Raw genomic sequence first — 23,649 nt, 5'->3', positions numbered from 1 at the left:
AGAGTGTTATACACACTGCGGTTCAAAGGATCTATTGTACATTTTCCTAGCTGTCCAGTAGCCGACTTCACACATCCTCTCGTACTTTAGGTTAGTTTCTTTATTATTTCTTTTCCCTCCAATCTAATGTCCCCCGAAACTTTATTCTTTTTGCCTAGCTCATAAACCAGCTTTGATTTTTGGGCTCCTTGGTTATCGAGCAGGATGAATTTATTCATACCATCTTTGGTTTACCATTTCTTGACTATAGTATGATCCATTGGGCTTCTAATTATTTATCAGTATTAAATATGTGCTCTAAATAATCATAAATAAACTATATTGAGCATATACTGAGAAGAAATACAAATTATTCTAAATAATTTCTCTATTCAGCAATATAGTGACAGGACTAATATTTCCGGGAAAACGTGTTCCAGTGATAGTAGAAATTGGCATCGCATGATTTATAGCCTTGAAGTACAAGGATTATTGGATTATTATACAGACCATTTCCGGGACGTTCCTTAACTAGTCTTGAAACAGTTTGTACTTTGCATAATGAAACTCCAGATATTTTGAAATGTCATGGCTGAAAAAATTGAATATTTCATATGGCCGAGTGAGATCCACAATTATTGCTTGAACCAACTATTAGATCTATGCGAATGGAAGACGTTTTAACAGACAGAAACAAAAAAATCACGCAATAACAGTAGCGTAACATCAAAATATTTAATCAGCTATTTCCCAATACTTAACATATTTTTAATCAAGCAAGAACTTAGTTTGGAATAAAATCCATACTATTTTGGATCTGTAAAATGTTAAATTAGTGACTAATAATATTTTAATGCGAGTTTATTTATTTTAATAACTTGTAACGAACATTCTAGAGACTTGTATGTAGAATATTGAATGTAGATTATTTGATATAAATGATATATTAAATTTCTACTTCATGTACATTTTTCAATGTTTTTTTGATAAATCTTCTTAATTTTGGGTTTTCTTTGATAGAACATTAGTTTAAAAAAATCGACGTTTTTCTGGGTTTTTTCCAGTAGTAAAAGTTGTTTTGTTTATTTGTTTATGGTATTAAGAGGATTTCATAGATATTTTTTAGATATCTTTCAGTAAAATCAATATAGCTGAAACTGAGTATTTTTTCAGCCTTTTAGTCAGTTTGCGAGTGAGCTTGGAAGTAAATGAAAAAGTAACTTATATTTATTTTGTTCTTAAATTACGTCAGTTTTTTGGAAATTAATTTCCACTATTGTGTTCGAGTGTATCCAACATGAGTGAGTACATTTAAAGGTTGCAAAGTTATTAACCAGTGGCAGCTGAAAGGTACAAGGACAAACTTGGAGCTTTAGGTGGAGTTAACCTCTTTTCGTTAGATGTAGAAGAGCTTTAGTTAGAATATACGTTTTTCCAATATACTAGCTTTTTAGACTATATTTACCGCTTGCCTACACTAACCATTTCAAACCGAAACAAAAAGAAAACAACAAAGCCACGTAAACTTAGCATTTCTTCAAGTACAACTCTTTAAGAAGCCATTACGTAATGGAACTGGAAATAATCTCTAAAATTCAAAAAATGATTCCACAAATCACATAGAAACTTACGACAAAAGCTTTTGTTTACCACATGGCGGTTATTTTTAAATGGGCAACAAATGATTTATCCCCTACAACTGTTTTAACCAAAAGAAATAATTTTTCCTCAGTTGTTACATGTCAATATATAGCAGTCATCGATTGAATTATTCGTAGTGTCTATGTATGTGAACCATTTCTAAAAACTTTCTTTTCCTTGTTTTTGATTCGGTTATTTCATGTTGATGCAGTTTGATTATTTCTATTGTACTGATGACCTATTAATCTATTTTTTAATACTGAGATGTCTGTCCTATATTCACAGCGTCACTACCAATAAAAAGTAATTGATATATAATATACCTTTTTGGATGTTTTAGAATTCAATAAAGTGTAATATTTCGATAATGTATTATACATGACTTATACTAATATCCTATCTACTGAAATATGAAACATGTTTATCTCTTGATGTCTACTTTTTGTGTTGGTCCTTAATTAATTATAGATCTATTTATCCTTTTGTCGTTTATTTTATTTATCATCTTCTCAGGATAATTATTTTCTTTCAGTGCCGTTTTTACACATCTTCTATGTTATGTGTAATATCCCTAATTTCCTTGATATCTTAAATACTGTTAGTTAAGTCATGATCCTGCTCGTGATATTTCTCATTTGAATAAGAAGAAGTTCTTTGCGGAAATTATCTTTTAAATTCATAATGAAGCTGTAGATAATCGAGGCAATCAAATATTCTTTCCATTTCATGCAATTTCAAACGATAAAGTATGTTTGTGTCTGGACATTCAATTCTTTTTGCAAAAATTTTGACAAAATTCATCGCAATATATAGAAACCTTGTCAAATTCAAATGTTATATTTTTTTATATATTTCTATTACACTAATTCTATTGGAATCAATATGGGGTGATTAGGGGACAATCTCAAAACTACAAAAATTGTATATGTTTTCGATGCTTTACCATTGATATTTTGTTTTGTGATTTTAAATATTATTATAGAACACAATATTTTTTCAGGCTATTTCTTGGATATCCTTTGTTGTTCACTATGATAATATCCATTATCTTATACCACAACATTTTGTTCGATAATTATTGTTTCCTTTTCTATAAATAGTTTTTAACGATAGTGAAAATCAGGAACAAATTGTGGCTCTTATTACATCATTACATATTATACATCACCATAAATTGTTTGTATTTATTATTTATGTCAGTTTCATTGATTATCAATGTTAACCTTTCCAATTATTTATTATTCATCTTATATTAATGTGACTGATTTTATTCATTTACAATGATTATTGCATAAGATAAGAATTAGTATTTAAGGAAGTTTGTACACTTATACTGTGGTATTATTAGTTTGATGTTCGTAGAGTACGCCAGTCAGATTATTGAAACCAAATGTAACTTCAATTAACAACAAAGTTTGTGAAATGCGTTATTTAATTCTATGAGCCTCTTGGCTTGCAGGTGTCTTGAAACCTAATTCTCCATTTTGCTACCTATTCATATAGGGACAAGGATGAAAATGGGTGTCATATGTATAAAAAAATGACCGTTTGTGTATCTGAAGCTCCAAATATTGCTGCTCTAGATCCTCTCTTATTTTATTTTTGAACAAGAATATCTTTGACGGAAGTTGATGTCATAATTTTAGCGGGCTTCTTCGTTTGCCCTTTTCTTATGGACTTTTCAGGAATCATTTTCATAATGGAAGAAGATTTTCAACCAGGAAAATTTCAGTTCTTTCAAGTTTCTACAAAAACCGTTATTTTGAGATATATGAATTTACTAACGATGTCCCCTTAATTTAAAGCGTAAAATCCAAGGGTAAAGAGAAAAATGGGGGTTGCCATTTGAAAAAATTAAGTTTTTACATAACGAAATTCGGCACCATTTTCTGAACATCCTATATAAATTTTTGTCAAGGTTTTCACTGATTTTGAAAGTGTAAGTGTTATTTGTTCAAATCCCAAAGATATTAGACCTGACTCACTTGAACTTAGAAATATAATTTTTTTAGTGGAGGGCTGCATGTGTCCAAAAATCGATTACTGCTATATATTGAGATATAGGGACCAAGGAAAAATTAATTTTTCTTATTAGAACAAAGTTCTAAGTTGATTTCATGCTTATTTTGATCTTCATGATGAAGGTGATCTATAAATCAATATAAATAAACAAATTATCAGTGTCAATATCATATTTTGATAAAGACTTAAAGAAAAGTCGAAACGTCAAAATTTATCTTTCTTTTAAAAACTATCAAAAAAAAAAAACTAATTTGAAACAGACGAGACCTAAAATCCAGAACATTTAGATGCATATATTATAATGATGAAAACGTCCGAACATTTTTGATAGAAATATGGATTATCATTCATAATTGTTTTTGATATTTTAATGAAAAATCCATTTTTCTTCAAAATTAATCCCTAATAAATCGATTATTTCTATTATATTTCATTTAAAGTTTTGAATAATATCAGTAATTGAAAAACTATGAATAGCTTCAAAATCATGATGCGTGAATAGATAAGTGTGACTAGTGCTTATAAATATCGGAACTATCACGTCAGATTATAGCATTTGGTAGCGATCCGGTGAAATGATAAGTAAAACAGTTGCAATTGCAATAGTGTTTTTTTCTACTAGTTATTCACAATTTTGTAATAACTTAAACGATAATGGCGACTTAGATTGGTGGCAAACCGCCGTTTTTTATCAAATTTATCCAAGATCTTTTATGGATAGTGACGGAGATGGTATAGGAGATTTGAAAGGCAAGTAAACATGATATTTAGACACAGGCTGAATTTTCTGACTTGAAACTTATCTACGGAATTTAGTACAAGTGTATGATGTTTAGAAAAGTAACTTACAATGAAAATTTAGAGACAGAGAATTTTTGATACAAGCTACCATTTCTAAAATATTTTCATTGTGTATTTTCAGATTTATATAATGTAAAGTTAATTGAGTTGTCACTCGATTTCATCATTGAAAAATATCTAGAGCAATGTTATCTGTTAGTAATTATAATTTTGTTATCCTACAATGGAAAATAGTGATTCAAAAAAATTCAGTCAAAATTCAAAGTAAAATATATTAACATATAATTTTAATAAAACATTACCGAACAATATATAAAACGAAAAATCTTTTCGACGAAATTTTCTGCATAAACCTCATGTCCTTATTAGAAGATGTTAGAGATTATATATTAGGAAAATGAAGCTCTGACTAATTTTTATTTTGTAGTTTTCTTTTTAACTATATCATTCAATTTTCCTTTAGGCCAGAAACCAGTGGTAAAAAACATTAAAACTGTAGAATTTTGTTAATCAGCGTCGATTTTGTTTTTAAGCTCTACTTCCCCTTTATTTGAAATCTACCCTGTGTCGAAGGTTGATAGTTATTTTTTAGGGGTTAAAACCACCCCTTAGCCTCGATTTTAGTTTATATTTGAGTAAAATACAGTTTAACTGAATTTTTCGTAAATCTGTTGACATTCCTAAATACGTTAATGATCAAGCAGATTCATGGAACACCAAAGTTAAAAAATAATCTAAACGATTCTTTTATAAATTAAACATGTTCAAAAGTGTATTTATATTGAATTGAGAATATGTCGTCAGTTTTTTAAGAAGTGTTTCTTTCTAAATATTTCAACCCTTCTGAAAACCACCTTCAATGACCAAAAATTTCAAAATTGCAGTTAAATTTTTTTTAAAGAAATAATAAGAAAATAAAAATATCTTATAAAGTCAATAAAAATTTTATTTAGAAAATAATATAAAAAACAATTTTATTTCACCATCACTAATATCTTCTTCTTCTAGTTCGTGTCAGCTGTTGCTCGATTGTACGCTCCACGTTCTTCTTTTTCCAAAGTTCCAAAACTCCGAAATTTTGAAAAAAAAGCAGTTGGTTTTTCGACAATAACTCGCTCAATTTTCAAGATAGAAACTCTTTTAAATACGCATTTTATAGGGGATTTCAAGTATTTCAACGTCATAATTGAAATTTTTTCTAAAAGCGCGCAGCTCTAAGGGGTTGCGTAAGTCACATTTAGTACGCGAAGGCAAACCTTGAACAAACGATCTATCTCCTTCAATTTGTAAGATTTGAAAAAGCTCAAAATTTTTGGCAACAAAAACCCAACAATTGATATTTGAAACATTTTCTTATAACATAATAGTTTTTGGTTTATTTGAGAAAAAATCATTTTTTTTTCAAGATTACGGAAATGCAATGTTCAATTTAATCATATCAACAATACATAAATAAAGTTAATTGCATATGGATTACGATTAATTTCGATTGGGTTGGCAATGGTAGGGTATATTTATTAAATATTTCCAAAAAATAAAAAGAAGAAACCTTATTTTGTTATAAAGCAGTCAACTCTTATGCAAAAGATGTTTGACAGTACCCAGTTCAAAGGTTTTTCTATGTGTTTTGGAAAATATCTCTAGAGTTTTTTCCAAAAATTTCATCAATATCAAGTTATTTGAGGTTAAAGTTTTCAATATCGGGGTTCTCCAAAAATAGCCATCCTTTAACGAGCAATATCTCACTTATTATTGAATTTATATAGGTCCTTAAGCAATATTCACTTTGGTTTTTTATTATTTATATGTTTGTTCTAATAATTTTGCTGATAAATATTATTCATTATTCATGAAAATTAGCGCATAATTCTAAAAATTAGTAAAATTAGCGTCTGCTGTTCAAGCAAACTTAACTAGCAAAAATGAAACTTATTTTTTATTTGTGATTTTTATTTGAAAAGTCATTAATGCAATTATGCTAGTGCTACGGACACAATTGTGTCACATTATCGGTTTGTTTGATCGTTTCTATATCAATGTATAAAGCAAACAAGCCATTAAAAATTTTAAATTGCAATTTACGAAATTTCATAGTCCCATAATTTTGCTAATATTGTAAAAGCTATGTTGTAAAGATATATCTTTCTTCTTCTAATATTGCAAACAACTCGAGAGAGAGAGAGAGAGAGAATAGTTCCACATTTATCAACACCCATGTGTTGTTTAAGTAAATTGTTGGTATTATTTAACAGACGTGTCTATTAATGAAGAATACTCGCACGTTTATTTCAATTCATATCTAAAAGGATTGTTTTGGATGTCTCTTTTCAAAGTAATTAATACTTATGGAAAAGTTGCATATGTGGACTTAATATACAGCACATGACCGGGTTGTCTTTTCCCCTGCAAATTGAATGAGAGTTGAAAAAGTTGGTTATCTACTTTGATCTGATCGTCAACATCATGCAGATATTGAAACTGTAGAAATTGATAAAGGTTCCATCCAGATTTTGCATCGAACGATATTCACGTTTACTAAATTTGAATCTACTTTAAAGAGATTTTAGTTCGTTGAAGCTGTGGAAAAGAAACCGTCCCTGTGGAAGATTTTTAGTACTTTCTCGAATAATGACTATTTACTCTGACTTTTATTTTTAAAAAATATAAAAATTGTTTTCTCATAATAGTGATAAAAAACATGTTTACGAAGATAAAATATTCATTTTAATAAGGTACTTATCATTTTTGTTTATCGAAGTATACAACTATTCGTATATACTTAAATATTCAACTACAAAAACCATCTCAAAAAAAAACATTGACAAAATAATTGCAATTTAACAAACCTTCGTCTGTTTACCCATTATAGTACTGTTCAAATGCGTGGAAGTACCTATGCTTTGGACCTATCAACTGACAAAGGAAGCTCAGAAGGAATTCCCGTTCTACTTTTCATAGAATACTTGGGGCACCACCAAGTAATGGTGGGTGATTTAGCCTGCTGATAGACCACATTCGGTACTGCGTTTTAGTCTTAATGGTGGTAATAACACCATTCGGCCGAATTTTTTTCCATGCGATGACATTTCTACCTTAAGGTGTGATGAATATGCTGATAATGACTTGAATCACCTTATTAGTTGCACGATTTGTCGCCCTCTGCTCGTGATACCCATTAGAGACGGGAGCTGGCTACAAAAAACAGGGTCGATAAGATGCGCGACATTTCAGCTTGTAAACTGGCGGCCCCAACTTAGTACATCACCAAACGCCACTTCTTAAGGTCAGCACAAGTCGGATATAAAAATGCCTGCCGGTTTTCCCGAACAAAAAAATTGGCTGAAAAACCTGATATCGGCTGGCGAGAGCTGGCTGCAAAAAACCTGGCCTATTTTTTAAATGATACTATTCACTGTTAGCTTCTGTAGCATTTTACTACTGAATAAAGTAGGAGTCTCTACAGTGTAAATATGACCTTTGGTGGATGACTTATCAGTAATTCTATTTTCAAGGTGAACGTTAAACGAACTTATGTAGTTTTTATGTAGTACTTACATTTTCACACTGTAGTATCACCTCGTATTCTTCTTTATATTTTCCTTTTAATATCACGAATTTTCCATAACACTCAGGATGAGTCAAATTGTTAGTACGACCACATAAAAAACAGACCTTCATTATTATTTTTTTTAAAGCACTTTTTGCACGTTTTTAACAATAATTAATAGGAAATACTCGAAAAAAATTTTAAAACGCTTCAACAGAACACGTGTGCATTGCACCTGAAATAGTTCAATAACTGAGATGCTCAATGTTCGCATCAAATTTGGACAGCGCCTCCAAGCAACTTTTTCTAATGCTAAACTTCTATCACTTACCTGATCGCAGCATACCTCAGAAATACACTTAAACAGCAGGGCTGGGCGACGCTTATTGTTGTTACTAAAGTTACTTCTCAGGTAGCTAATATTACCTTAACACTAAGAGAGAGACAGTAAGTTTAAGGGAAATGTACATGAGTCTTTCCCTCTTTACTCCAAAATAGTCAAAGCTTGGCTAACCTTGCTTTATGAATAACTATAGTATAAGGCTTGAAGGAATATAAAGTATCGTTCCAGGCAATTGTCATTAGAATAGAAGTGGCACTAATGTATTTTCCTAATAAGAAATGTTTGAACTTCAATTTCATTATAGTTCGAAGCGGTTACTCGATAGGTAGGGTCACACAACAACAAAAATTAAATATAGTGTCGTGCCATGGGGTTAGCACCAGATTTAACAAGGCACTTATTCATAATTATTTTCTATTCACTCGAAATTTCAAAATCAGTTTCAAGCGGTTACTCGAGTGGTACTGTTTATGTCCAAAAATGTACTGTAGAAAAAATACAGCGATTTTATGCACCATATTTGCCCTAGGACTAAATGATTTTTTCAATAGTTACAGTGAGTAATATCATTTAAAAAATACTTCATCCGGTAACTCGATAGGTCAGGTTTTTTTCAGCCAGTTCTTGGACTATTACGCAAATTGAAAGTGCTTTTCCATCAGAACAACGTACCTTCTCACACTTCGGTTCTCGCCATGACTTAAATTCACGAAACCTGACCTTCAACCACTTTTTTCTGTTTTTTTACCTGAAACATTCAATTCCAGGAGAGAGATAATCATCATATGAGGACGTTTTCACATACGTGAACGCCTGATTTGAGCAGAAAGACGGCAACTATTATTTCGAATATTAAAAAGTGTATAGACTTGAAAGGGGATTATGTTAGATAGTGAGAATTATTATGAAAACAAAATGTCTTGTTTCTTTGTTACGTCGGAAACTTTTCATAGATCCTTCATGTGTGGCAAATAATATAAATGTGTGTATGCATTTATCAGTGATCTATTGAAAACACTTTACGAAGTGTGACTGTTAAAAACAAAAATGATACCGTAACATATTTTAATTTGAATACATATTCTGTATTGTCACCATCTACAATATTATACCATTATAATAATCCGCAATTTCAAAAGAATCTATTGAACATTGATATTGATCTCTCTATTTCAATCTAACCAAGTTGAATGGGATTTGTGTCGCAATCATATGCTTGGTCTATATCACTGCATCTCTTTTAAAAAATATTGCTAAGCCAATATTGATAACTGAAATTTTTGAAAGAATTTAACAATAATCAATTTTATAGTTGAAGTCTTACACAGACTTGTTTTGTGTAAAGTATCAATTTATCTGCTGGGACACAATTATATAATCTTTTTCCATTAGCGGAATAATGACCAACCTTCTTCTTCTTCTTCTTCTTCCTGCTGTGTATAGGGATCATTGCCTGTTTTTCTTCACATCATTGCCTCTGCTCAGTCCCCTGGGAGGTTGTCACTCCATCTTTTCCTAGGTCTTCCAAGGCTTCTTTGTCCTGCTGGTGATTTGTCCCTTGATATTTTCACAATTCGTTCTTCCGTCATGCGGTCAATATGCTCATTCCATGTACCCAGTCATTGATGTTATCTATCCCGCATGATCGTCTTATGTTTTCACTCCTTTCTCTATCCATTAGTGTTCTTCCCGCTATTCTTCGAACTATTTTCATTTCTGTAGTCTCCAATATCCGTATCGTTTTCGAGGTCTCAGGTCGGGTCTCTGCTGCATAGGATAATATAGGTCTGATTGCGGTCTTGTATATGCGGGCTTTTGCTTCAGTTCGAATGTATTTATTTCGCCAGATTGTATCATTTAGGTATGCTGCTGCTCTTGAGGCTCTTGTAGCTTAGTTTCTTACTTCCGTATCCACGTCCCCGTGTCCAAATATTTCGTTTCCCAGATATTTAAATTTTATTTCCTGGTGTATTATTTTGTTATCTACCACAACCTTACATCTGATCGGTGTCTTGGAAGTAACCATTGATTTTGTCTTTGCCGCTGATATTATCATAATGAACTTTTTTGCTGCCTTTGCAGATCGTCCTCGTTCTCCGCCAACAGTACCGCATAGTCTGCATAGCACAGGATTTTGACCTCTTTATTTCCCATTTTGTATCCTCTTAGTTTGCGCACTTGTTTTATGATTTCATCCATCACTATGTTAAATAGGAGCAGGTTGAGAGAGTCCCCTTGCCTAATGCCCCTATTTGCAGGTATCTGTTCAGTTAGGAATGACCAACCAAATTCAGAAATTTTATTATTTCTTTTGAGAAGAAAATTTTGTATTAATCCCTTTCAGTTCCATGACAATTCATATTTTCTGGTTATTTTGGAAACAGAACAGTGTTATACCAGGTAATTTTTTTAAAATATAGCTTCATCTTATGTATTAAAAAATAAGCTCCTGACCACCGTCACAGCTACATTACGACCGTCTGCTAAGCGAAAAACGTCCCCGAACTACTCCCTAGCATTCTACAAATATCTTATAAGTTCGGAGGAGTTTCTTTATTCTTTGTTTTTTTTTTGAAAACACAATTGAAGTGAAAATTGTCTAATTCCGTTTATTATAAATAAATATATTTGGTAAATTTATAAATTACCTACGTTAATTTTTGCAAAGGTATTTCCAGTTCTTGAAACTTTATTTCTCACTTTTGCTTCGATAAGAAGCTGAAGGCGTTTTTATTAACACTAATTATTTGACCTAGATAGATAAACAGACTGAGATATAAAGGGTTTGGCGGGGTACTGTATCCTGAAAGATCTATTAGTCAACCTTTTGCTTGAGCTAGACAGGACATACATGTTACAGCTCTCTCTTAGTATAGTTCCAAATCATTTATTAATACTATTATTTGGGTCGGTTTCAGGAAGGTTAGTTCTCCACCTTCGATCTTAGTCAAACCAAAGATCCGGGCGCCTGCTGCTGAGATTAAGTGCTAAGGTCTTCCATCCTCTTCTTCACAAAACTTGCAGTTGTCAGTGTTTTCAATTTTATTCTCTTGAGATGTTCATTTAAGTGTCCCCTTAGAAAGCCTATGTAATGCATAGGTAATTCTTGATTAGGTGGATCTATTTATCGGACGTGGTATATTAAGGATAGTATGGAGTGTATAAAATCGGATATAGATTCTCATTTGTTCATTTGTAAATATTTAACTATACCTCACCGTGGTTGTTACGTGTAATGATGTCCATTATATAATGTGTTTAATCATTTTCATGAGTGCAATAATCATTACCACTTCATAGAACATAATATTTTTATAAAATAGCAAAATAATCTTTCCACTTTATGAAAATTATTCCAAGGTTCCCATACTATTATGCTAATTATACAATCGCAAAAATGTCAAGTGCTTTCGAAAATATATTTTATACCGGGTGTGTAGAAGTGTAGAATCATTACATATATATATATGTATATAAATTTCTTTAATTTCTTATTACATAGATCTTTTGATATATTAATACATCTGAATGCTCTTGATTGTGAGTCTCTTCTGTTGCAAAATTAGTTTTTTTTGATAGTTTGTAAAAGAAACATAAATTTTGACGTTTCGACTTTTTAAACTATCGATATAAGTACTTTATTTTGATATTTTGATAAAGACTTTTAAAAACTATAAAAAACTAAGTGCATCTGAATTCGACTTTTCTATCAAAATATGATATTGTCACTGACAATTTTTCATATTAGAATAAAGTTCTAAGTTGATTTTATTCTTAATTTGATTATTCATGATAAAGATGATCTATAGATCAATATAAAAAAGCAAATTGTCAGTGTCAATATCATATTTTGATTATGACTTGAAGAGTTTGCATAATACTCGCCGTTTCACCATAGTCAATAAAAATTATCCCACGCGCATCCCAGAAAACCGACACCATGATCTTGTCTGCAAATGGAGCGGTCTTTGCTTTCATTGGAGCCGGTAAAAGTATTGTATTACATAAGGATGACCAATTTGTTCCATGTTTACAAATTCACTGAAAACATTCACTATTGGCTGCCAAACAAATACTAAACAAACTCCAAAGGTGAAACATTTACTGTATATATTGTGTACTTTTTAAATTATTGTTTTTGACCATTAAGAATATATTTGCATTAAAAAACTGATGTGTCCTTTTCGACTTATACATATTGTTCGTATATTTTGTATGTTTCCAAACGTATATATAGAGGTTTTAGTTACTACGAAGTGACAAAGATATCTGGTAAAATAATAATGAAGATATTATTAAAATCTCAAACTTTGATTAGTATTATTTTATAATTATATTTCCACTAATTTAGGTATCACCAGTAAACTAGATTATTTAAAAAATTTGGGGGTATCAGCAACATGGCTTTCTCCAATTTTCGATTCTCCTCAAGTGGATCAAGGATATGACATAAGAAATTATTACGAAATCGACAAAGATTACGGAACTATGGAAGATTTCAAGAGTTTATTGGAAGCTGCTAAGGAGCTTGGAATTAAAATTATCTTGGATTTTGTTCCTAATCATACCAGTGATCAACACGATTGGTTCCTTTTGTCTGCTAATAGAACTAAGGGATATGAAGATTTTTATATATGGAGAGATGGCAAAGATGGTGATCCTCATTCTCCTCCAAATAATTGGGTATGTTTTTATCGGTTATGGTACATTAAATAAAACCTTTTTTATTATTCATTAAATATCAAATTTCTTAAAAGCAATTGCATTACACTAATGCGTTATTATTATTACTTTTACTCATTCAACATATTAATTAGTTTATTCCTATTTTAGTTATCTGAATTCAAAGGTTCTGCTTGGAAATGGCACGAAGGTAGACAACAATATTACTTCCACGACTTTTCTGAACAGCAGCCTGATCTTAACTATAGAAATCCCATGGTACTGGAAGAAATGAAGGTGAAATTATCATTTATATTATTTTATACGATCTTCTCAATTTTCTAGAAGTATTTTTTAAAAATGATATAAAAAATGTGCTTTATTATACATTATAGCCTGAACACTGCAATCTAAATGAGTGGTGTTATTGATGGTCAACCAGAGACATGCAATACTACATTTAGTAGCACTCATATGTAATAGTAATATGATGAGTAATATGATGTTCATTTGTGAAAAAATGTGGAAGCAGTTTATTCTATTCAGTGTCATTTGACATAACTTAAAAAAATAAAACGTGAAATTTGTCAAAGTTATGACGTGCCTAGTTCACTATCTGACCAGGCCAAGGCGATAGTGAACCTGATTTACAAAGTTATAAAAGTCTAATGTCAAATTATCTGGTCGATTACGGAAATCTTACGGAAAAAATATCGAGGGGAATGAGATAAGGAAACCTCGTTGACCACTTCTTGATCCACGTCTTCCCATTCACCTTCATTAAAACCAAATTCTGGCATCCATGTTTTCTTAATTATTTAGATTCGGAAATGCTTCAATTAGGTCCGGAAGTACTGTCATACGGAGATGCTGCGAATATTGCACAATTGTTGAATTCCCCCGAGAGGAGTTAGGTCTAATAAATCTTCTTGTGGCATTTCGTACCGATCAATAATTTTTTGGAGGCGCCGGGTGTGTTTTGGCTGAATCCAGGGGGCGTTTTCCTGGCCCCAGTAGCGAAATTCGTATCGATTTACTACACTATTAGGAAAATATGGATTTTCATAACAATGCCTCATGAAGATTTCAAAAAATGTCAAATGATTGTCCGGATCATCTCCTTACAGCTCGTGAACTCTCTTTATTTTTTTAAAAACTTGACTACAAACGACTGACTAATATTTTGTTGTGAGACAACTTCTGTTATAGTTGCGTGTATGATTGTCTTCTAATAACATCAAAATATTTAACTTTGCATCATCGCTTATCCCTGGTAATCCAAATTTTGTAGGATCCCTCACGCTTACTGTTTCATTAAATTTGGAAATCTGCTCACTGTACTTCTAGCTATTGTATGTCAGAAAAAGAAATTGATAAAAACAGATTTTAATTATGTAATTATTTCCATAAACTACAAATCAAGTTTATCGAGTTTTTATCAGTTCTCTCATATTTTTCAAGAACGAATTTTGTGCAATTTTGTGACAACATATGACTAAATTAATATGAAATGTTATTGTGGAAGATTAGTTATCATTTTTGAGACAAATATATGTGATAAGTTTGATGCTTATCAAGTCAAATGGGTTATTTAGATAACCGAACAATGACTATTAATTAAATTTATGTTGATCGTAATTTCTCCTCAGTATCGCTCATAATATTTTGTTTTGTGACAAACCATGTTCAAAATTAATTTTTTTTCATTTTAAGAGAGCCGAATGTATTAGATATTATCAATTCTTGCGAGTTCGTCTATTACTGTTGATTGTAAAAAAATGCCTAGAAACTCGACGACCCTCAATTTCGTTATTGTTTATCCTATCGCAAAACTGCCTGCCATATTAACTGTACCTGGTCAACCGACTTGTACCGCCAAGCTTCAAGATATTTTAAGATAGTTTAAACATCGACACTACCGGTAAAAATTTGTTGCCCACCCTATAATCCATTTATTAAAATTCAAATTAATACACTTTAATACAAATTTCTCTCGTCTCCACCGTGGACTAGAATGTGAAAAAATATGCGGTTACCAGGAGCTTTAGCGATATAAAACATTCAGCATAGCCTCGAAAAACCACAACCGCTGATGATAATACGACGGAAGCTCGGTGATAGTTTGGAGGAAGGGCGAATGAAAACCTGGTAAACATTAAAAGGATTTCTAAAAGACAAGGCTATGAAAACTAACGAAGGGAATAGTACGTTTTGGCCAGCGCCTGATCGGAAGAAAAATTAGAAGCCTGACAACGATCCCAATCCTCGAAGCTATGCGAAAAGTAGGTATTTGAAAGAATTGAAAAGAGAAAATGTACTGAAATTCATAATTGGCCATCACAGTCGCCCGACCACTACACGATAGAGTTGTTGTGGGACAAATTGGACTCGGCATTTAGAAAGCATTGCTCTATTTCCACTTTACTTGGAATATCCTGAAAAACGATTGACACCAAATAAAATTGTAAAGCAAAATAATAAAAGCAAAAGCGGGTTACATCGATGTATCGAACACTTAAATATGAATCAATTACAAGTTTTGAGACTTGACATTGCCATCATGAAGTTTGACATTTTTAATGTTGTTGTTGACGTACGTAGAAGGTGTTGTCATACGAGTGATATTTGAATTGCTTACTGATACTTGGAACATTCATTTCGATCAAAACGAGTTAAATAACATCTATAAATTCCATAGCGGTGCTTCAAAAAACTATTATAGTATCGAGACAAGCGATGAATCCTGGATCTATGCATACGAACCCGAAACTAAATAACAATCGGCTGCATGGGTCTTTCAAGATCAGCTAAATCCAACATAAGTGGTTTGCGCACGAAGCACTTCGAAACAATAGGTCGCCTGTTTTTCGGAATAACTGGACATGTCACCAACATTCTATTAGAGCAACGTAGAACGATCAAATCTCACACATCAGTTCAAACAAAAACATTTTGGAACAGCCAAAACATCGAATTGATGGGTCATCTGTCGTATAGTCCTTGTTTGTTTCGCTCCCAATGATTTCTTCTTATTCCTGCGTATCAACAATAAATTGCGTTGTCAACGGTTGAAGCGTTTATAAATGTTTTGGAGGAACCTCAATCGAAATGACAAAATGTTTTGACAATTGGTTCAAACGCATACAAAAGTGTATTGATCGTAATGGAGAAGATCTTGGAAATCTATAAAGCCATATCCAAATATAAATATTGGTTTTTATTTGTTATCCCAAAACTTAAGTAGCAACCCTCGTATATGTATTATAAATGAAGACTACAGGAGAAAAACTTGGTTAGTCACAATTTTAGAAATTTCCATGAAAAATTCATAGTTATGAAGCTAAAAAGTTATTCTCCAGTATGATTTAACTATTACAAAATATTCACTGTATTAAAGGTATCTATATTATGGCAACAAAAACAAAAAAGATTTTTTAGCTCCATTAGTAACTTCCATGAAAAATTACTATGTAAATTTCACTTCAGATTTTAAGCTGCAAATAAAATTGTGAAGCAACAAATTATTTATCTTTGTATTTAATTTTACTGTACTTATCTTTGCTTGTTATATTGAGTACAACTCTGTACAATTCTTAATGATGGGTTCATTAACGACGTCGTAATCCGATTTTGGTTTTACAAAGTGAGAACATTTTCGCTATTCGATGACCGGCATTATATTAGTTTCTCTAAAGAGAAATGATGATTTCCCTGAAAAAATTTGTTAGAACTTGGATTAGAGAGAAGTAGCTTTTTCAGTCAAAAATAAAAAAAAAACATCCATATGAATAATTTGGAGAGGTTAAGTGGTTCTTTTGCTAACATTTGAGGAGCGTTGGGATTATCTTTAAAATATTTATTGTTTTGTTTTCGTTGCGTACTCTGAACTTTTATTGAATCGTATGTAGTTTTTCATTTCGAGGTAAATTTTTGATACAAAATTGAGCAATCACGGTTTTATATTGGGAAAATACTAATCAGTTTCTTACTATCTCCACATATAAATCATTATATTTCTGCGAAGAAGTAGAGTATAGATATATACGTATTCTTATTTTCAGAAAGTTATCCTTTTCTGGTTAGATATGGGAGTATCTGGTTTTCGGATGGATGCCGTTCCTTTTTTAGTAGAAGATGCTACGTTCTCAGACGCACCTTTAGCTCGTGGTTATACAGCATGTGATATAGATCCTATTTGTTTGAATAGGGAAAATATTCTTAAAGACCTTGATGAAACCTACAACATCATATATTCTTTCAGAGCCTTAGTGGACGACTATGCTAAGAGAAATAATTTGGCGGATCCAATGTAATATAGCTCCATATTCAACATGGCTTTTATTGGAATTTCTATTATGTTTATAGAGTTATAATGACTGAAGCTTACACGACTCCGGAAAACACAGTTCTATATTATGGTTCCAGTACAGATCTGGGGGCCCATTTCACTTTCAATTTCAACCTCTTGACTAATTTACCAAATTCAAATTTTACCGTTGATGACATAGCAAACGCTATCAACAAATGGCAAGTGTACCTTCCAAAAGGTGCTACGAGCAACTGGGTGGTAAGTTATTTTTGTTTATAATAAAATATTTTCATGGAAACAAGCCACAATCATTCCAAACCTTTGACGTTTGAACAGTTACAATGGAGACAGGAATTAATGATTACAAGTAAATATTAATTAAAAGAGAAATGCAGAAACAATACTAAATTGAAGCTTTCAATATTAATATTAACGATTTTAATATCTGTGACAGTGAGACTAGGGATCATAGTTTTCAATGACATATTGCAAAAAACGGTTCTTTGTTTATAACTAGAAGAGTAATTGGTATAATTCCAATGATATAGAAATATGTACAAAATTGGATCTTTGAATTAAATTCCTTAGTTATATGAAATTTCGCTCTTTGTTATATACACAATTTTCTCCACCGATGCTTCATCTTCCTCCATTCGACTGCAAGTGCACATACGACCGATGTTCATGGAATTTAGGGTGACTACATATGCTCACAGAAAGTTGATTGACTGAAATATACGTTTGGTATTACTTCAAATTATAATCGAGTCACTGCAAATAAAACAATATATCCGAAACATATTATAATGTCTATTTTTTTTCAAAACACTTCAGCTCAAGAAATTTGTAGATACGTGAATGAATAGATATTTAAGTGTATTAATAGATTGAGGCATTATGCACCACCTAAATTCGAAAGAATTTTCGTAACATATAAATACTCAAGAATGCAGTTAACTTTTTACCAGCTTACTATGTACTGACGTCACTGTACCGCTATAATGGTAATGAATAATTTGGTAATTTTGTATGTCCAATTAGAGGTAGATATATCATTCGAATCACTTTATCAAAATTCGAACGCTTTATCTCAAGATATTACGAAAAAATTAACAATAAGGATGACGAAATAAATAGATGGCTTTCTAAAAGAAGTTGAACAGTAGGAGCTCGCAGCAATTTAACTTAAGCCTCACTCAAGCAAAGATATGAATTTACAAAACGATGATTGAACTATTACGTTCGTGAATTCTGGATACTCGCAGAAAAGAGTAGGAATACAGATGAAAGAAACTAGAATAAGGGTCACAGAGAAGAATTAATCATACAGAAGTAGAGAAAACTTATGCATTTCCAGAGACAATCATATAAAGACATAATGAAGGAGATGTAAGCAGAATGAATAGGAAAACATATCATTCGAGCTCTTTTTTAAAAAAACCAAAGGACCGACCGTAAACCGTTAAAAAGAACATAGAAATTGGCCTTCAATGTTTATAGATCTATGTTGTCTATGATATTCCTTTTCAAAATTTATTATTTTGAGAAACAGAGAAAAATATTCCTAACGCTTCGTATCTTATTTCACAGAAGTATTTTATAGAGCTATAGTTGGTCTATTCTTGGTTAAAGTCCCAATTATTATGAGATACCATGATAATAATTTTGGCCAGTGAAAATAATTCACAAAATATTTTATTTTCACTTTAAATTATTATTTGATCCTAGCTTCTGACCAATTGTGCTTTCGCACAGTTTCACTATAGATGGATAATATCCAAACATCTAGAATATTCATTGTACATACTAAAGGAGTTTTTTTTTCAGTTAGGCAATCACGATAATCACCGCGTAGCTTCTAGGGTCGGACAAGATAATGTGGATGGTTTCAATATGTTAACAGCTCTCCTTCCGGGTGTTATGGTAACGTATAATGGAGAAGAAATTGGAATGCCGGACGGTGAAGTAACCTGTGAACAAGGAAAAGACCCAGCAGCTATTAAAAATTGCTCGACTTTTGACCAAACCAGTAGAGATTTTGAAAGAACACCTTTCCAATGGGATAGTTCTAAATATGCTGGTTTTTCTACATCAGAACCTTGGTTACCAGTAGGCTCAAGCAAAAATTGGTTAAATTTAGCTGCTCAAATTGATGTTAAAAGTCACTATAGCGTTTACAAAGATCTCATTACTCTGAAGGAAAATTTTAAAAAACGTTCCATTGTTGACAATTTATCGATAATAAAAGTTAATGAACAAGTGCTACAAGTTGTAAGGCAGCGTGACGAAGCTGATTATATATTACTTTTTAATATAGGAAATTCAGATCAAACAATCACGTTTTACAGAAAAGCTACAGATTACAAAGTTGTTGTTACCAGTATCACTAGCCAGAGATCTATAGGGTGAGTATACCTATTTGTAGTTAACTAGATTATTAGTTTCTAGACTCGGTCCAATATTGATCAATACAGATCTTTTATTAACATATAAAGCTTTAAAAAAATGAAATTACTTCTAAAATTTTGCATTCTCGATATTTTTTGTTCTATTCCTATGTAGTATTGGAAAAATTTTTCATCATTGTGTAATATATAAATGAAGATGTTAACACTTCAACCAACTTTCTTAAATCTACCAGTCTATATGTTAATAGAACTTCATTGTTCCACTGTATTTCGACTCCATTGTGTGAGTGATTTGTCTTTGGTCCCCTTTTTTCGTTTATTTGACTCTCTCTTACGAAGATGTAATGATATCTAGTTAGCCTAGACCAGTTCCATGGCGAGCTCGACGGTTATGAGCCACGTCTGCCTGTCTTATGTAGGAGGAGCATCTGAAATTAGGTTACATAATTTTCAGAAGGTCAGAGAATATCATTTCAAACATTTAATTTGTTAAACTTGTGATTTTTCAATTTTTTTTGTGTTATTTTTGATATCCAACAGAAAAATTTGTGAATTGAATCCAAAACATTTGATCATGTATATATTTATTTCATAAATTAAAGAAAAAATTTGCAAAGGAATAAATTACGTCAAATAATTTATCATTAGGTACGAATTTTGTATTTCTCTTAACGAAATTTGACTCATTTTATCATATTTGGAAGAAATACTTGGTTTCTGAGTTTCTAGAGAGTTCAAGTTCTCGTTGGAATGTATATGATAAAAAACTGTGCTATATTATACCACGAGAATTTTAAACATTATTTGTATTTATTGAAATGATACATAATTATATTAATTTGATGTTTGTTTTTTATGTTTCAGTGAAAAAATTGATAATCTGATTACTTTAAAAGGGCACGAGAGTCTGATTCTGCGAAGTGCGGAACTTTGTTGATATGATAATATTCGTTGTCAATATTTACAATAAATTAATTTCTTTGTTACAAATATAACTAGAAAAATCAGATGTAGTTATTATTTTACAATACATTTAATAGCACAAATATTTCCATATTTTTGTGTTAGCAGATTTGAACTTTTACGAGGAAATGCCTTTCACTTCTGCAGATAAAACAAACAGTGTGGTTACTCCAGCCATAGTTCTTACGTAACTCATTTGGAATTAATAGTTTTCTATAGATAATGAGAAATTCTAAATTATACATTCGAACATTATGAATTTTTAATGAATGGTTACGGATGTCAAAGTAGTGTATTTGATGTAATAAATAATTCTAAGCTACTATCTTATCTTATTTATCCTAACTTTTACAGGGACAACCTGTAAAATCTAAAGGTATCAAAAATGAATTTTTCAATCGATTTTTAAACAAATAGATACTCTCTGCTTAACTCGATAAAATTTATGGTTTAGGAGAAATGTAATGTGATAATTCATTGGAAATACTTACAGGTGGTATTAGAACACAATCAAACCTTTCTAATTGAAATACATACAGTCGAACATCGCGTTACTTACATGAGGAAAAAATTGAACTGTATAAAAACTTAGTAGATTAGCCTACAACTTATCAAATAAAAACGAAAAAACTGTAATAAATGTTCAAAGTGGACATCTTGCACTTCTACACACTTCTGGAGTCTACAGAACTTTGCACTTGCAAGACTCTGCCTCATAGCGTCACAATGGAAGTTTATTCTATCGATTAATTCGTTCCTAGTGTTTACCGGTGTTGCAAATGTATACCAAGCTTTTAAAATATTCTCCATCAAATGAATCCATTGTATTTAATTCAGGGTAACTTGGTGGCCATGCAAACGGACTTCCCCGAGCAATCCACCTATTAAAAAAATGTTATTAAAATCATCTTTATCAGTAAACAGTACTTCCTCAACAAATGTTTTATCAACTTGTTGTTACATGGCATGTACTTTCTGGATGTGAAAGTGGTGAAGAAGTTGATAGGTTAGAATGTAAGGACATTTTGCGTACGCTAGTTGTGGAATCAGCATCAGCTGCATCTAATGCATTTTGCTATAAAGCTGTTGTTCGTAGAGTTCGTTGTTGATCTTCGCCATATTTTTTTATAGACCTCCTAATATATTATTTTACAAAGAATAATGGGAACTAGTTTACTTAATTTGTGTAGACAAACCTGTTTTCCGTATGGATGAAAGCTTTCAGTACACAACCTTCTGGCTTCTGACGCGTCACCAGAAGTCAAACTATACATCAAATACTTATCAACATATTCACAAAAGGTAAATTCTATCCTATTAGAACTTTAAATACGATGTGTTTTTAATAAATAATTACAATTTATGATGATTTTCTTCAGAATGTCTCTTTATGGTGAACAGATCTCTTGGAATGTACAAGGATCTAAAAATATACATATATACTAAACCATATATTTTATCGAGTGCCAATTTATTCTGTCATACACACTATAAGTTCTTAACTCTAGCTCAGAAAATAGGGGTCGTATGAGAAAGTTTTTCTCATGCACTTTAATCTCCAAATAATAGATGCGAAATATGCAACGTAAATGGAACAAACAAATTAATAAAGGAAGTCGTTTTTATCCATCTACATAATTGTTATATTCATTTACAAAGATTCACATCGAATTTTTAGGTGCTACCAAATACAGTTTCATTAACACTTACAATTACGTGTATTTCTCATTTCATTAACTATAATTTATTAAGCATAAATTTGTACATTGACTAATTAAGATTTATGATGACCGATGTAATCGGTGCCTATTTTTCTCTGACAGTAATAGTTCAATATTGACAATTTTGACGCAAATATGTGAAGTCTCCATTTTTAGCTAGAAGTTTCTTTAATTCATTGGGGAATAGCTTCTAGGGCTTTATCAACCGTTGACTACAAGTTTTCTATGAGTTGTACTGAATCGAGTAAGGATATTTTACTTTTATCTAGTTGGTTCAATGATTATTTGTAATTTGTGGCAATCAAACTTTAGCTAAACCTTAGATTGGAAAAAATTCGATTTGCGTCTTTGACGACGCAGCTGAACTTTTTTTAAACTTCGGCATAATATTTTTTTAAAATTAAACAATTTAAAATCAAACAGAAACAAGAGCAGAAGCATCGGTAACAAAGAAGATACTAAGAACAACTTACACACTGAATGACAGACAAAGAAATACCGACATAAGGGAAAAATGTGAAACAGACGACATTGTCAGATGGGTGAGAAAAAGAAGAAGGGAATGGAACCAGCATGTCAACAGAATGACTACAGATAGTATAGCAAAAATCGTACGTAACAACATCCCACACGGAAGAAGTCCTGTTTGGACGACCACCAAAACGATGGCGGGCCAGTTGGCAATCAACCTCACAGGAACTACTGCAGAGAAACCGGAACTGAAAAGGCGCTACGCCTTTTCCACGATGATGATGATGATGAAAATCAAATAAGGTCACTTCAAGCCTCATAGCATACCGCCACAATACTGGATTTTGATGCAAGGGAACGTGTTAATGTGCTTCCTTAAAGAAACTTAAATGAAAAATAATTTCATGTTGTTAACGGAATTATTAACCTGTGAATATATGGAGGGTGAAGAGAAGGAGTATCTCATATTAAAGAAAAAGATCAAAAGTGTCCAGCAGTATACGATAAATAACAGTTCAAAAATATTCCAGTATGGTACTGGTGTAGACAAAGGGTTTAGTAATAAAGTTACAATTGTAGATGAATTGAAGAATATCTTATTACAATGTAATAAGTTTTAACTGAACAGTTCTTTATTGGAAATTTAAGCAACTTTTATTGTATAAAATCATGTAGTAAATAAAATCTAAAAGAAATTTACCCTGATGCTAATGTTGCTCCAGCCTTGCTTAACACAATTTGCCGGACACTTTTTCATAAACATAGATTTTCTTTACCTCTAC

The 23,649-nt window shown here is 31.6% G+C and overlaps 1 protein-coding gene across 1 annotated transcript; it reads left to right on the top strand.

Annotated features, from left to right (window-relative positions):
• Positions 1–4,183: 4,183 nt before the first annotated feature.
• On the top strand, positions 4,184–20,719 carry LOC130893949 (maltase A1-like). The gene is made up of 7 exons (XM_057800410.1): positions 4,184–4,392; positions 12,685–13,016; positions 13,167–13,292; positions 17,057–17,304; positions 17,361–17,562; positions 19,132–19,709; positions 20,577–20,719. The coding sequence occupies exons 1-7, from the start codon at positions 4,218–4,220 to the stop codon at positions 20,647–20,649; spliced, it is 1,734 nt and encodes a 577-aa protein (XP_057656393.1). The 5' UTR covers positions 4,184–4,217; the 3' UTR covers positions 20,650–20,719.
• Positions 20,720–23,649: the final 2,930 nt, after the last annotated feature.

Source organism: Diorhabda carinulata, chromosome 5 (genome assembly GCF_026250575.1).
Source record: "Diorhabda carinulata isolate Delta chromosome 5, icDioCari1.1, whole genome shotgun sequence".
Taxonomy (NCBI): domain Eukaryota; kingdom Metazoa; phylum Arthropoda; class Insecta; order Coleoptera; family Chrysomelidae; genus Diorhabda; species Diorhabda carinulata.
The sequence above is the reverse complement of the archived record's forward strand: the minus strand, read 5'-3'. Positions and strand labels throughout refer to the sequence as shown.